Below are 15,148 nucleotides of genomic sequence, written 5' to 3'. Positions count from 1 at the left end.
TAATTTTGTACTACACTGAAAAATGCACACTAGCACTGCTTTACATTTAACTGATGGCCTTAGCTTTAGGACCACACAAAACACTACTTTTAATCTTAGTCACTCATCTACCTAATTACATGGATCAAACACCACATGGCACTCATGGCCTTACATCATTTAACCTTACACTTGGCAGATATGCTCAAATGAATACACACATTAAACTCATCTTATTTCTAATACTCAATCAGCTAGAGACTTATAATTCAACAGATATATCATTTGTCAATCTCCAATCCTTCCACCCCGACGATAGTCTCAAATGAGAAGGGTGACTCAATGGAAAGGACACCAACAGGGACCACGACAAACACTTACCCAGGAACATTATTTGTAATTGCTGCAATATGGATTGATTCCAAAACTTTTTCAGCTCTTGAGCCATCAATGCCCTTGTCTCTTAAATTCACCAACACTAAATGGTTCTCTGTTCCAACAGAAACAATATCATAGCCCTTCTTGAACAAGCTCTCTGCAAGTTTTGAGAAATTACTAGGTGACTTGTGGGTTGTGGTTTTAACCATATCTGCATACTCAAAAGGAGAAATGTCCCCTGTATACAGAGTCTTGAAGTGGAAACACGCAGCAGAGTCTTCGCCATCACAATGCTTTCCTGAATTGTTGTGATTGTTGACATCCCGAAAAATGACTTCCAAGAAATTAAGGGTCTGTGCAATCAGTGACTTCCTCTGATTAAGTGGCAAGGCATCAGACAAATTGGTATTATCAACATAATATTGTTTCGTCTCTGCCAAACGCACCACCTCCTTGAAAAGCATTCCATGAATTAATAGAAATAAGATTGAAGCAGGTGGTAGTGCTATCCATCTGACCCCTACCTTCTCAATTGCCTTCGCAACATGATAGAACTCCACATTTTGAAAATGGGAAAGCTCATTCCATTTGTATTTAGAATTTGGGGTTGGCTTCTAGGGAATAGCAAAGGCAATTGGTGGTATACTTGTAGCATATTGGTGAAAAGTAGCAGAGCTTCCTTGTAATTTACTTACAAAAAGCTCAACAACAAGTGTCCTCCAAATGAATCCCTTCAAAGAATGGTCTAGCCTACTCAGAAATGGACCAAGAGTCGGAGGAAGAATGGTAATTTGAAAGATACTCCCACAAGAATATATATCAGGAAAATGATGGTCTACCCAACTCAGAAACTTATTGCTGCTAGCAACTTGGATATAGTCTATAGGGGTTGATTCATCCCTAATCCGAACAATGTTCCACAAAGGCTTGAGCAGCTGCAATAAAGTGGCAGTCTGAAACTCAAAAGTTTCCACGAATAATCAAGTCCAAGAACTTAGACAACATACGTTCTGCATAATCTTCTCCTAATTGCATCATATGTGGTTGCTTTTCCCAGAAGAGTTCTCTGCCCAAATTATCACATGGTTGTCCTCCATGGGTTTGCAACTCATCCATGAACTGCAAGACCATAACTGCTCTATCACCCCACCTCAACTTTGCAAGCTGGGACACATACTCCTCATGAGAAGTATTAGCAGCAGCACCGCTGCAGGTCATCGATTAGGCGTCTTCCGCCGTCACCAACTCCGAATCCGAAGATAACCCATCGTTGCTGCGGCCTAATCCGGATACTCTAGTTGGCTGGCCGGCCGACGGAAAGCTCAGTCTCGAATGGGTTAGGAACCTCGTGTTTGTTTTTTATTGGGCATCTAGAAATCCTGACCCGACCCAATTGCCCGTGTTTCCCGTAGTGGTTGTCGATAGCTTGGTCGTCTGCACATCCAAGATCCTCCACAAAGAGGCCAAACGTCGATCAGTTAGGTCTGGAATCTACCGTGGTGGACGTCGGAGACCTTCGTGGACCTCCTTTTTCTTTTAAATGATCTTCACCCTTTTAGGTTTTCAGTATTTTAGTAATTTTTATTTTTTTTAATTTTTAATTTTAATTTCTTAAAATGTTTTAATATTCACATGCGCTCATATTGACATGGAGCGTCCATGGTCTATGCGGCTGCCACGTTATCAGTTAATAGAGATCCTGATGAAAAAATTAACAGATATATGAAAGTGTCTTAAAATTAATTATGACTTTAAGTACCAAACTAAGACTGAAATTTTTTTGATGTATCAAATGTTAAAAACCAATAAATTTCAGAATAACAAACTAAAATTAACCCTAGTTTATGTGTGCGCTTTCCCTTGTTTGTTTCCCTAGGAGCATAATTTCCACCATATTAATGAAGTGTGTATATTTATTTACAGACTATACGTTACCTGCTTTCCGTTGATGCTACAAGAGTAGAAGCAATTGGTGTGAATGGGATGTCTCTGACCATGTTAGACATCTTAGAGTACAGTAGCGTTGCAAGAGAGGACTTTAGCAGAAGCTTAGAAATTCAACAGATTTTGATGGACGTAGGATTAATCAGAAGAGAAAATAATGAAAATGATAATCCTAACTCAGCTGTTGCCGGTGCTGCTGTTGTTGTATCACCAAATCCAAGAAGGGTAAAGAGGAAAAAGAAGGGATCAAAGCCAGCAGGGTGGTTCTGGGGAAAATTGATGATATGGTTAGGAGATCCGCATGAATGGGCGAAGGAGACACGTAACTCTCTGATGGTTGTGGCTACGGTGATCTAGACCATAACTTTTCAAGCCGTAGTCGACCCACCTGATCGTGTTTGGGAAGATAATCATACAAAAATTACCTTTGGTTCTAGAACAGTTTGGAGGGAAAATAATGGTACAAACACTACCTTAGGCAACGGTAATGATGCCGTGGTTGATTACTCCACCGCTTTCATAGCATGCAATACCATCTCGTTCCTTGCTTCCTTGACCGTCGCCCTTTTGCTCATTAGTCGATTTCCTCCCCACAATAAGTTGTGCACGTGGCTCTTATCGATATCCATGCGCGTCACTCTCGCATTCTTGGCACTCTCCTACCTATTCGTGCTGTACATGAACGACGCTTATAACGGTATTTTGGTTTCATGGTACAAGATATTCATTATCCTTTGGATTGCGTTGCTGGTCATAGGCGGTGTACTTCACACTATCCGGTTTCTTATTTGGGTGATGAAGTGGTTGCGGCCCAAGTACTTCAGGCCGAAAAGAGGCCTCAAGATCATGATCACTACCGACCCCTTTTCATGTGACGAGTCAATGAGTTTTGAAGAGATTAATGTGCGTGCATTTGTGTGATTACCCTGCCGCGGTGTGTTTGCTTGAGAAAATAATTAATTAGGCCAGACCCTGTATGCATGTAGCAATTAGGGTTTGGGGAATGAACTAGGTCAATGTCGCTTTCTCGATCGCTCTGGGTTGGTAATTCCAGAGTTTCGCTTAGTTATGATAAATAATCAATCACCTATGTAAATTAGAAGTGTTTGTTGCTTTGATGCTGGATGGTATCTGCTTTTTAATTATTATTCATTTATGTCATTTGTTATCATATTAGCAGATTAACAATTGTTCGCATTCTCGCTGCGAGTAGTTTGTTATTAGTTAATACATTATAAATGTCTTTCTCAAAAACAAAAAAAATAAAATAAAAAAAATAAAAATTACAGAATAAGTAGCTAAATATAATCTTAGGGTTTGTTTGAAAATGCTTTTAAAATGATTAAAAGCAATTTTAGAGAAAAAAATTTGAGTTCCCAAAGTAATTGAATTGTTTCATGTGTTTCTTCCAGGAAGCACTTCATGCGCTTTTCCAAAATTCACTTGCGTTTTTACTAAGGATTAGTTCTTAAAACATTTTCACTAAAAACGCTTTCAATCATTTTAAAAGCACTTACAAACAAACGCTTTGACAAATATTCACTTTTCTTGTTTGATCACTGAAATTCAAGCGAGATCACCTAAAAATTTTCATAACATATCACATTGATTGCATAATAACATGTAGTTTACTTACTCATCAGATTGTTCGTTAAACAACTTCCTAGTGCTTAAGAAAATCGATAATATCATCAACGGAAACTACAAGCCCTAATTAACATGGTCTAGCTCCTTAGCCAAGTAATAGTATTTCTAGTTCTAGTTTGTCTACCTAGTACACACTGGTAGAAGAATTTGGGGCCATGTTGAACTTGAGAATGACTCGAGGCCGGCCCTCAGTGAAATAGAATTGAAACTAGAAAAAATGCCCGCGCTCCACCACAGGTTTTGAAATCGTAACCCACAATTTATCATACCCATTTCTAAATTATTCAGAAATCAATAAGAGAAAACTTCAAGTAGAAGAAAAATGAGCTCTCAATCAGAGAAAACTTCAATTTCATGCAAGTTTTTTTGTTCTAATTTCAGGGCTTAACAATGCAAGATTGGAATTTGCATTTGGTTCAAAGAAGTAAGATAAACTGATAAGCAAAACGAACTAAAAAAATAGAATCTATTCCAATTTGATTATCTGTTCAAGTTCCAAAAGTAAAACGAAGAATATTTTTAAGCATCCAAACATCAGTTAAAACTAAACAATTAAAAGCAATAACACTAAAGCATTTCATTGAAGACATAGATAACATATTTGGTTCTTTGTACCTAAAATGGAACCTATATGCTCTGAAGTTTGCATAAGTGCTGGAAATTTACAATATATAAAGAGACAATCTCAGAATAAAACACATTTGAAGGAAAAGTAATAATAAAAGAAAATAGTGTTTTTTACGCATGATCCATGTGAGTAGAATTTCGAGTCACAATTGACAACCCAAGAGCTCTGTAAATCAAATATATAGGAAAAGATAAAAAATAAAATAAAAAAGTGAATTACAATTTCTCAAATTAGAAAGTACCATTTATTTGAAAGGATTCAGACTCATTTTGGATATAGATAAACAATGGCATGTTAAAAACCAAAATGATAAGGCATTCAACATTCAACATTCACGTACAAAAAAACATTCAACATTCAACATTCAATATTTACGTGTATGACAATTACTACAATTTGAAGTAAAATTTAACATATGCAATAGTCGAATTTAATAACTAACAACAATATTAATATTATCATGAGAAAAAAAAAACGCAGAAAAAAAGAAACCCCACATAAAAATCCAAGACTTTGTACAAAAAGGTAGCAGCTATACCTTTCTTCATTGCATTTGTTGGGGAGGAGTACAAATTTGGGGCGGTAGGGGTTTGGAGAGATGGGGTGGCCGGAGTTTCCTCTGAAATTATTTTTTTTGATTTTTTGTTTTTTTTTGTTTTTTGTTTTTTTTTCACTTTTGAATGTAGAAAGAGAATTGTTGGGCACATTAGCAATTTCAAGATAAAAAAAGGTAAGTTGCGTGTAGAAAGAGAATAAGTAGGTCTGAATAAAATTTCCCTAAATATACCCAGAACTCACTAATTACTAATTAGTAGTATTTAACATGGAAATGTCACACAAATTATAATGTCACACAAATTATAATTAATTACAAACACAAGATCTAACTATATTATAGAAAATCAAAATCTGGGGAAAATGAGAACAGAAAACTTCGAGGTTTGCACAAAAGAGCCAAAGAAAATTGTCATAATATGGGGAAAAAAATTTAACTAAGAATCTGCTCATGCATGATTGCACAGTAAAAACACACAGGAAAACTTCAAAAGCTTGTTTTTGGTACTACCAGCTTCGGTCTATCATGAACAAAGACTTGTTGGACGACTTCTGGAGATGCAGACGGCTACCTTTATTGTTTTCCATACAAATTTCTCCGCGAAAATAATTTTGCTACGTGTACGTAACAGATTTTAGCCACTTACATGCAGGATGGGGACTGGTCTTGGTCGTCGATAATTTGCGAGCTCCACACAAGCTTCAACGTACGGTTAGAATCAATCCATGTGGACATACGCGAATCACCTTAGAGTCGTTTTGTAATTGCTCTTATATTTAACCTTATAAGAGTCCTTTTGATATACGCGCATTTTGTTCGCTATTACAAATAATCGATTGCTCTCTGAAAATTTTTCTAAGTGAAGCAAAGTTCAGAAAGAGAGAGAAAAAAAAAAAAAAAAAAAAAAAAAACAATGGAGATCACACGGCATGATGAAGATGAAGTGTACGAGGCATCACGGACCGGGAGTGTAGAATCCTTAAACAGGTTGATCAAAAAAGACCCCGACATTCTATGGAGAATATCCCTGCAGACCAGCAGAACCGGAACCCCCTTGCATGTTTCGGCTTTACACGGCCACGCTGAGTTTACCAAAGCCCTTTGCACTAACAATCCCAAACTTGCAGAGGGGGTGGACGCCGATAGATGCACGCCCCTGCACTTGGCTTCTGCTAAGGGCCACAAGGAGACCGTCGAAGCTTTGTTATCTGTGTATACTGGTGCGTGCTCGGATTTTGATGAAAATGGAAGAATCCCTCTTCACTATGCAGCCATGAGAGGAGAAGTTGAGGTGCTCCAGAAGTTGATTGATGAAAATCCTGGATCCATTTATGCCAAAGTTGAAAACAGATCGAAAGAAACAGTTTTGCACTTGTGTATTATACACAACCAGTTAGAGTGCTTGAAACTGTTGGTTGAAAGAGACGACAGAAATGGTGAGTTCCTCAACTCAAGAGCTGGCTGTGATGGTGGTGTGACCATACTGCACTTAGCTTTGATGCTAAGGCAAATTAAGGTACGTATATATATTTCCATTTTCTATACTGGATATTCTTAGTTTTTTACTATATTAATTAATACTAGCAGATGCCCACACTGTGTGGGCAATTTTATTTTGTTTTGTTTTTTATTATGAAGTGTAACTTATTTTTAAAATTAAAAAAAAAAAATTAGTTACGAAAATTAGGATAATAATGAGCATTTTTTTTTATTATTTTATTTTATTTTTAAGTTTTTTTTTTAACAAATTTTATTTTTGAGTTTTAAATACATCATACTATACTAACTTAGATGTGAGGTTGCTGTAAAAAGCAGCAAAATTTATGTTTATGTAATTATTAAATTGCCCAAATTTTTTATTTTGGGTTAATCTTAATTTACTAACCGAAAATTTCTTAGTTTTTAAAATTTGGTATATCAAGTTTTTTCATCCCAAAGTACACTGGCGGAGGTAGAGGCCCATCCTGGAATTTGCAGTCTTATAATTGTTGTCCACTTAATACAACAAGAGAAGTATGTTGTGTTGTTTTGGTTAAGTAGAGTTTGGTTGTACACGAGGTCCGCTGTTCGAAACTTGCTGATGGCAATGATTTTTAAAACTCCCGGTAATAGAAGTCCATAGCCAAAAACGTTGTTTGAAACTTGCTGACGTCAATGATTTTTATAACTCCCAGTAATAGATGTCCATAGCCAAAAACCTTTTATCTTTCTTCTGATTTTTAAAACTCCTGATAATAGATGTCCACAGCCAAAATCCTTCTATCTTTTTTTATCAGTTCATATAAAATAAGGTTTATATATTCGAGAATAAGATCCAATTATGTTGAAAGAAATATCTTATAATATTTTTGAGCTAGTCATAACCTTCAATTTTTACGTTATGTTGAAAGAAATATCTTACAATATTTTTGAGCCAGTCATAACCTTAATTATTACTTGAATCTAACATATGAAATCCTTTTTTACCAAAACTTATAAGCAAGCTCTATTTTTATAACATAATCATCGCAATACTAAATTTTATCTAAATTTTAAAGCTCTGACTTTAACTAAAAAGCTAGAAAAATTAACTTTTAATTGTTCTCCAATTAACTACATTACTATATGTTTTTTTTTTAAATTTCTTTCATTTAGTTTAAAGGCCCCTCCTGTGACATCCCAAATTGTCCAGAAGAGTGATTCTTAAATGTATATTTCCATCCCTACCTAGCACGAGGCCTTTTGGGAGCTCACTGGCTTTGGGTTCCATAGGAACTTCGAAGTTAAGCGAGAAGGGGGCTAGAGCAATCTCATGATGGGTGACTCACTGGGAAGTTGCTCGTGAGTTCCCAAAAAACAAAACCGTGAGATAATGGTAAGCCTAAAGCGGACAATATCGTGCTACGGTGGTGGAGCGGGCCCGGGAAGTGATCCACCTCGGGCGGGGATGTGACATTTTCTTCGGCACACACGCGGACAGGGTTAGGCTCTGATACCAAATGTCACATCCCGGGCCCGCTCCACCACCATAGCACGATATTGTCTGCTTTAGGCTTACCATTCCTTCACGGTTAAGCCTAAAGCGAACAATATCGTGCTACGGTGGTGGAGCGGGCCCGGGAAGTGATCCATCCCGAGCGGGGATGTGACATTTTCATCGGCACACACGCGGACAAGGTTAGGCTCTGATACCAAATGTCACATCCCGGGCCCGTTCCACCACCGTAGCACGATATTGTCCGCTTTAGGCTTACCATTCCTTCACGGTTTTGTTTTTTGGGAACTCACAAGCAACTTCCCAGTGGACCACCCATCATGGGAATATACATTTAAGGATCACTTCCCTGGGCGATGTGGGATGTCACACCTCCTAACATAAATTTCTAACTCCGTCACTGCCAAAGTGGTATATGAAATCATAGTTTTATGACACTTTCATACATCATTAAGGTTAGTGTTAAATCAGCCATTAATTCGTGACGTGGTGCATACGTGGATAATAACTGGGTGCCACGTGTCAAAATGCACCCACGTGGAAATTAAAAAAAAACCACCATCTCCTATCTCTTTCCCCGAAAAGGGATCATCTCCAGATCCCTTCCTCCTAAAACCATCTCCAAAGGAGATGTCAAATATACCAAATAGGATTAAAAGACATTAAGTGCTCTCCAGTGGATATGCCATATATGATGTGGCATGTGAGTCATTTGTGTAACATCTCACATCACCCAGGAGAATGATCCTTATATGTATATTCTCATCCCTACCTAGCACGAGGCCTTTTGGGAACTCACTGGCTTTAGGTTTCGTAGGAACTCCGGGCTTACCATTCCCTCACGGTTTTGTTTTTTGGAACTCACGAGCAACTTCCCAGTAGGTCACCCATCATGGGATTGCTCTAGCCCCCTTCTCACTTAACTTCGGAGTTCCAACGGAACCCGAAGCCAGTGAGCTCCCAAAAGGCCTCGTGCTAGGTAGGGATCAGAATATACATATAAGGATCACTCCCCTGGGCGATGTGGGATGTTACAATCCACCCCCCTTAGGGGCCCGATGTCGTCGTCGGCACACACGCGGTCAGGGTTAGGCTCTGATACCAAATTGTCACATCCTAGCCTGGGGGGGGAGGGACCACTTCCCAGGCCGGACTCCACCGTAGCACGATATTGTCCGCTTTGGGCCCCGACCACGCCCTCACGGTTTTGTTTTTGGGAATTCACACGAGAACTTCTCAATAGGTTATCCATCCTGGGAATGCTCTTGCACGCTACTCGCTTAACTTCAGAGTTCCCATGGAACCCGAAGTCAGCGAGCTCCCAAAAGGCCTCGTGCTAGATAGGGATGAAAATATACATATAAGGATCACTCCCCTGGGCGATGTGGGATATTACAATTTGACTCATTGCTTTCTAACTGCCTATTTTGACAGCAAATAAAGAAGGAGTCAAATATATTTAATTTAATTTTTAATGCATAGATCTCATTAACAACCAATAGAATAAAAACTAAAACTAATTTTGATTATTTTTTAATAGTTAATGTAACTCTAGGCCCAATAAAATAATAAAATAAATATTTGACACGTCCATTGGAAAAGAAGATAATTTAGCACTTGTATTCAATTTGCCACATCAACCATCAAATAAAATTTTGACATACTATATTTGACATCTCCTTTGGAGATGCTCTAATCCACCAAATCAAGGGATCTGGACCATTGAAATTTGATCCAATAGTTGAAGTTATTATAACTTTTAAAGTGGGCCCCTGTTTGTAACCGTTTGATCAAATTTCAGCAGTAGGGATTCCTTGATTTGGTGGATTAGGAAGAAGGGATCCAAAGAAGATCCCTTTCCACTTTCCCCCACCCCCACCCCAATCCCAGCCAACCTTCCTTCATTCTCTCCTACCTTACCCCTCCCCTCATGAGAATCATAACCATACATCCCTTAATCAACAAACCAAACCTCCAATTTCTCTAATACAAAACCTAGCCCTGCCGCTGACAGAGCTCTGATTGAAGCTCAAACCTTCACACTTTGGTTTTAAGAAGACAAAACCCAGAAACTTCGAAGCCAACCCCAGATTTGCCAAAATCGTCGTTACTTCGGCGGTTCAGGAACTCGGCGCTGTCCAACAGCCTAGCAACGACCGCTATGGAAATGCAGCGACGTAGTTCTGGGCTCCGTGCAGACCACCGACCACCAATCTCACCGCGATCCTGTTCATCTTCGCTGGTCCATGAGGGTTCTAGATCGTGCACGTTTTAAGGAGGGAGGTTTGAGTGAGCGTAGAAGAGATAATGGAGGAAAGGTTGGGTAGGATCAGGGGAGGTAAAAGACGATGGGTTTTTTTTAAATTTTTCTACTTTTTATTATTTTTTTTAATTTTCATGTGGCGCCTAGTCATTGTCTACATGGATGCCACGTCACTAGTTAACGACTGATTTAACAACCTTAACGGATATATGAAAGTATTCCTAAATTATGACTTCATGTACCACTTTGAGACGAAAAAAAACTTGATGTACCAAATGTTGAAACCAATAAATTTCAAAAGTAGTAAATTGAGATTAAGCCTTTTATTTTTGTTTAGTTTTTATAAGTGGGTTAAAATAGTAATTTCATAGAGTTTTGGTTGACAACCAGGGTTCTATTAATAGGTAGTTTAGGTATGTTCACGTGTAAATTTTCTTTTGTTTGTTTCCCTTTTTATATAGTTTATGGGAATAATCTCAATTTACTACTCTGAAGGTTTTTTAATTTTCAACATTTGATACATCAAGTATTTTTCGTCTCAATTTGATACCTAAAATCATAATTCTAGGACACTTTAACACATCCATTAAGTTTTTCGTAAGAACCTTTATTAACTGATGATGCGGCACTCACGTGGATACTGACTGAGCTTTACATGTCAATATGGCTCACATGGATATTAAAAAAATTCAAAAAAATAAAAACTAAAATATTAAAAAAATTCAAAATTAAGGGGGTGTAGTCAATTTGGATTTCAAAGGATTTTAAAGAATTTTTTTAAGTGACAAATTTTAAAAGATTTTAATAGATTCTACAATTCCATATGAATTATGACAAATTATTATGAATTTCTATTATAGATTTTTATGGATTTATGAGGATTTCTTTCATGTATTTCTTAGGATTTCTTTTTTGACTCCTACAATATAAATTCTTTTCTCAGTGCACAATCTGAAAAAGACATAAACATATATATATATATATATATATATGGAAATATAAACCAATCAAATATGTCTTTTCTTTCCCTTTCTCATTTGAATTGTGATTTCTTTACGAAAAATAATTTTAACTAACCAAAACAAGTGATGCTTCTTAAATCAAATGTCTCAAAATTAATCATTTTTCCTCAACAATTGATTAGTTCATAATGTTTTGTTTCTAAGTACAACTACCAATATAAGTACAAATATAAATAGGCTTTGGAAGATGCTTGCACCCTTACACTAATATGATTACACGAAAAAGACCAGAAAGCTTGAATTGATAATAAGATTCTTAGTAGTAATTTCGAAGAGTTCAATTAACATGGTAAAAAATAAACACCTTCAGATAGAACGCATAATCATTACAAGAACAGTTAGTAGCCATTAACACTTCCCATCAAAGCATTACAAGAAATACTATTACACAATCCAAAATAAAGAAAATAAAAAATTTTACAAATGTTGTAGTTTGCTACTGGGACGGTGATGGATGAACATGAAAGGAAATCAGATTGGCAGGTTCTATGTCTGGAAGAAAATAGAGAGTGAGAAAGAAAGATTGAGTTGCAGAATGGAGAGAGAGAGAGAAATTGTCACATCCCCGCCCGGGGCGGATCACTTCCCAGGCCCGCTCCACCACCGTAGCACGATATTGTCCGCTTTGGGCTTACCATTCCCTCACGGTTTTGTTTCTGAGAACTCACACGAGAACTTCCCGATGGGTCACCCATCCTGGGAATGCTCTCGCGCGCTACTCGCTTAACTTCGGAGTTCCCATGGAACCCGAAGTCAGTGAGCTCCCAAAAGACCTCGTGCTAGGTAGGGATGAGAATATACATTTAAGGATCACGCCCCTGGACGATGTGGGATGTCACAAAAAGAGAGAGAGAAGGGATTGAAAAGAAATCCTAGGGTGGAGGTAGGATTTTGTTATGCTTATAATCCCTTTTCAAATCCTACAAAATCTCTTATTGAAAGAAATTCTTCAAAATTTATGAATTTTTTAATACTGATAGATTTGCATAGACTCTATAAAAATCTTTTAAAATCCTAGTTAACTACATTAGGATTCTAAAGTCTTTTAAAATTATTTAATTGACTACCCCTGTATTTGAATGAATTCTTTGAAAATCTTTTAAAATTCTAGTTGACTACACTATAATTTTAAAGTCTTTTAAAATTCCTTAAAATTCGAACTAGGATTCTCTTACAACCTTTTTCCATCTCTTTCTTTGATATTCTCTATTTTATCTTTTTATTTTTACAAAAAATTAATATAAGATATTATCGTGAATAACCGTAACGGTTCAATTAGGAGAAGAGGCAAAGGAAAAAAAATAAAATAAAGGGATGATCCCTACTCCTTAAAATCCTGATTTGATTACACCCCATAAGTTCTCTGATAAACATTGAGGAGGAATCGCAAATGACCAAATTTGAGCCTCTATCTCCCTTTGACCAAAAAAAACAAAAGCCTCTATCTCCCTCCCTTCGACTGCACATGCGGCAGCGGTAGAATGAATCCACTCCTTTTTGTGCTGCATATGGGTTTCCATTCCCCAGATCTGCAACCCACTCCCTTCCCTTACCTCCCCTTGAACTGGAATAAAAGAGAATTCCGTCCATCTGCATCTCAAAAAGTTGCAAGAAGTATTAGCAGCAGAACTGTTGCCGGTCATCGATTCGGCATCTTCCGCTATCACCAACTTCGAATCCGAAGACAACCCATCGTAGCCAAAGCCTAATCCGAAAACCCCAGTTGGCTGGCCGGCCGACGGAAAGCTTAGTCTCGAATGGGTTAGGAACCTCAGATTTGTTTTTTATTGGGCATCTAGAAATCTGAACCCGACCCAATTGCCCGACGTGTTTCCTGTAGAGGTTGTCGATAGCTTGATCCTCTGCACATCCAACATCCTTCACAAAGAGGCAAACGTCGATCAGCTAGGCCTGGAATCTACCGTGGTGGTCGTCGGAGACCTTCATGGTCAGCTGAACGACTTCCTTTTTCTTTTAACTGATCTTCACCCTTTCAGGTTTTTAGGTTTGTAGGTTTATATTATTTTAAATTTTATTTTTCTAATTTTAGTTCTTTTGTTAATTTTTATTTTTTTTAATAACCAAGTGGGCTCATACATGGTATTCAGTTATTGTTCATATGAATGCTACATCAGTTAACAAAATTTTTGTCGGAAAACTTAACGGATCTGTGAAACTGTTTTAGAATTATGACTTTAATTAAGGATCAAATTGAGACAAAAAAAATTTAGATATATCAAATGTAGAAAATCAAGAAAATTCAAAGTACTAAATTGAGATTAACCTAAATTTATGTGTACTTTCTTTTGTTTGCTCCCCTTAGGAGCATAATTTCCACAAAATTAATAAAGTGTATATATTATTTACAGACTATACGTTACCTGCTTTCTGTTGATGCTATAAGAGCAGAAGCAACTGGTGTGAATGGGATATCTCTGACCATGTCAGATATCTTGGAGTACATCAGCGTTACAAGAGAGGACTTTAGCAGAAGCTTAGAAATTCAACGGATTTTGATGGACGCAGGATTAATCAGAAGGGAGAATAATGAAAATGATAATCCTAACTCAGATGTTGCCGCCGCTGCTGTTGTAGCACCAAATCCAAGAAGGGTAAAGAAGAAAAAGAAGCTTCACAAACGAGTAGCATCATCGGAAAAGGGATCAACGCCAGCAAGGAGGTGCTGGATAAAATTGATGGAATGGTTGAGATATCCGAGTAATTGGGTGGTCGATACACGTGGCATGCTGATGGTTGTGGCTACGATGATCTCGACGATGACTTTTCAAGCCATAGTCAACCCACCAGGTGGTGTTTGGGAAACTAATAATACAAACACTACCATTGATTCTCCTCGAATCAATTATTCTAAAACAATTTGCACTGAACAGAGAACATGCATAGCTGGAACAGCAGTGTTGGGCTACATTTGGGGAGATGACTTCGTCCCTTTCATAAATTACAATACCATCTCGTTCCTTTCTTCTTTGAGTGTCACCCTTTTGCTCGTTAGTGGATTTCCTCTCCACAATCGATTGTGCATGTGGCTCTTATCGATGTTCATGTGCGTCACTCTCACATTCCTGGCATTGACCTACCTACAAGTGCTGCTCATGATTGTCCCTCCTTATTTCGATTTTTCATATATAAGCATTTACTTTAACTCTAATATAAGCATTTACAGGATTTCCATCTATCTTTGGACTGGGTTGCTGGCCATAGTCGGTGTAATACACACTATTCGGTTTCTTATTTGGGTGACGAAGTGGTTGCGGTGCATGTACTTCAGGTCAAGATCATGTCTCAAGAACATGACCACTACTGGCTCCTTTTCATGTAACGATGCAACCCGTTTTGAAGAGATTGATGCGACTGCAGTTGTGTAATTACTCCGCCGCGGTGTGTTGGCTTGAGAAAATAATTAACTAGGTCAGACACCCTGTTTGCATGTAGCAATTAGGATTCGGGGTAATGAACGAGGTCAATGACGCTTTCTCGATCTTACCTGGTTTGGTAATTCAAGAGCGTCGCTTAGTTATGATAAATAATCCATCTGCTATGCAAAGTGGAAGTGTTTGTTGTCATTGATGCACGATGGTAGCTACTTAGAGAAGTAGTATATTGTCTAAGGAAATACTCTCTCAAGGTTTAAGAATTAATATTGTAACTTGATTTTGATTGTATTTCTGATTTGTAGAGATCTTTAATTGTCAAGTATACATGCTTGTATATAAAATCCTTTGTGGTATGAATAGAA

General features: G+C 37.6%; 1 protein-coding gene and 1 pseudogene across 3 annotated transcripts; both read left to right on the top strand.

Moving 5' to 3' along the window:
• Window positions 1–2,016: 2,016 nt before the first annotated feature.
• On the top strand, window positions 2,017–3,423 carry LOC148692168 (uncharacterized; annotated as a pseudogene).
• Window positions 3,424–5,995: 2,572 nt separating this feature from the next.
• LOC148692167 (uncharacterized) lies at window positions 5,996–15,063 on the top strand. 3 transcript variants are annotated; one of them, XM_088681340.1, is made up of 3 exons: window positions 5,996–6,648; window positions 13,761–14,455; window positions 14,576–15,063. In XM_088681340.1, the coding sequence occupies exons 1-3, from the start codon at window positions 6,046–6,048 to the stop codon at window positions 14,775–14,777; spliced, it is 1,500 nt and encodes a 499-aa protein (XP_088537466.1). In that variant the 5' UTR covers window positions 5,996–6,045; the 3' UTR covers window positions 14,778–15,063. The 3 variants fall into 3 exon arrangements, with proteins under 3 accessions (XP_088537466.1, XP_088537468.1, XP_088537465.1); XM_088681342.1 differs by having other exon boundaries at window positions 13,761–14,495; XM_088681339.1 differs by having other exon boundaries at window positions 5,997–6,648; window positions 13,761–15,063.
• Window positions 15,064–15,148: the final 85 nt, after the last annotated feature.

This window comes from Pyrus communis, chromosome 12, assembly GCF_041283825.1.
Source record: "Pyrus communis isolate YQ-2024b chromosome 12, ASM4128382v1, whole genome shotgun sequence".
NCBI classification, from domain to species: domain Eukaryota; kingdom Viridiplantae; phylum Streptophyta; class Magnoliopsida; order Rosales; family Rosaceae; genus Pyrus; species Pyrus communis.
This window is presented reverse-complemented; position numbering and strand designations above follow the sequence as displayed.

What these genes read in the sequence shown, in the direction of transcription:
- LOC148692167 (XM_088681339.1), top strand. Translation starts at nt 6,046, where the DNA reads ATGGAGATCACACGGCATGATGAAGATGAAGTGTACGAGGCATCACGG. An exon ending in TGATGCTAAGGCAAATTAAG is followed by an intron (nt 6,649 to 13,760) that starts GTACGTATATAT and finishes TATTATTTACAG; the next exon opens with ACTATACGTTACCTGCTTTC.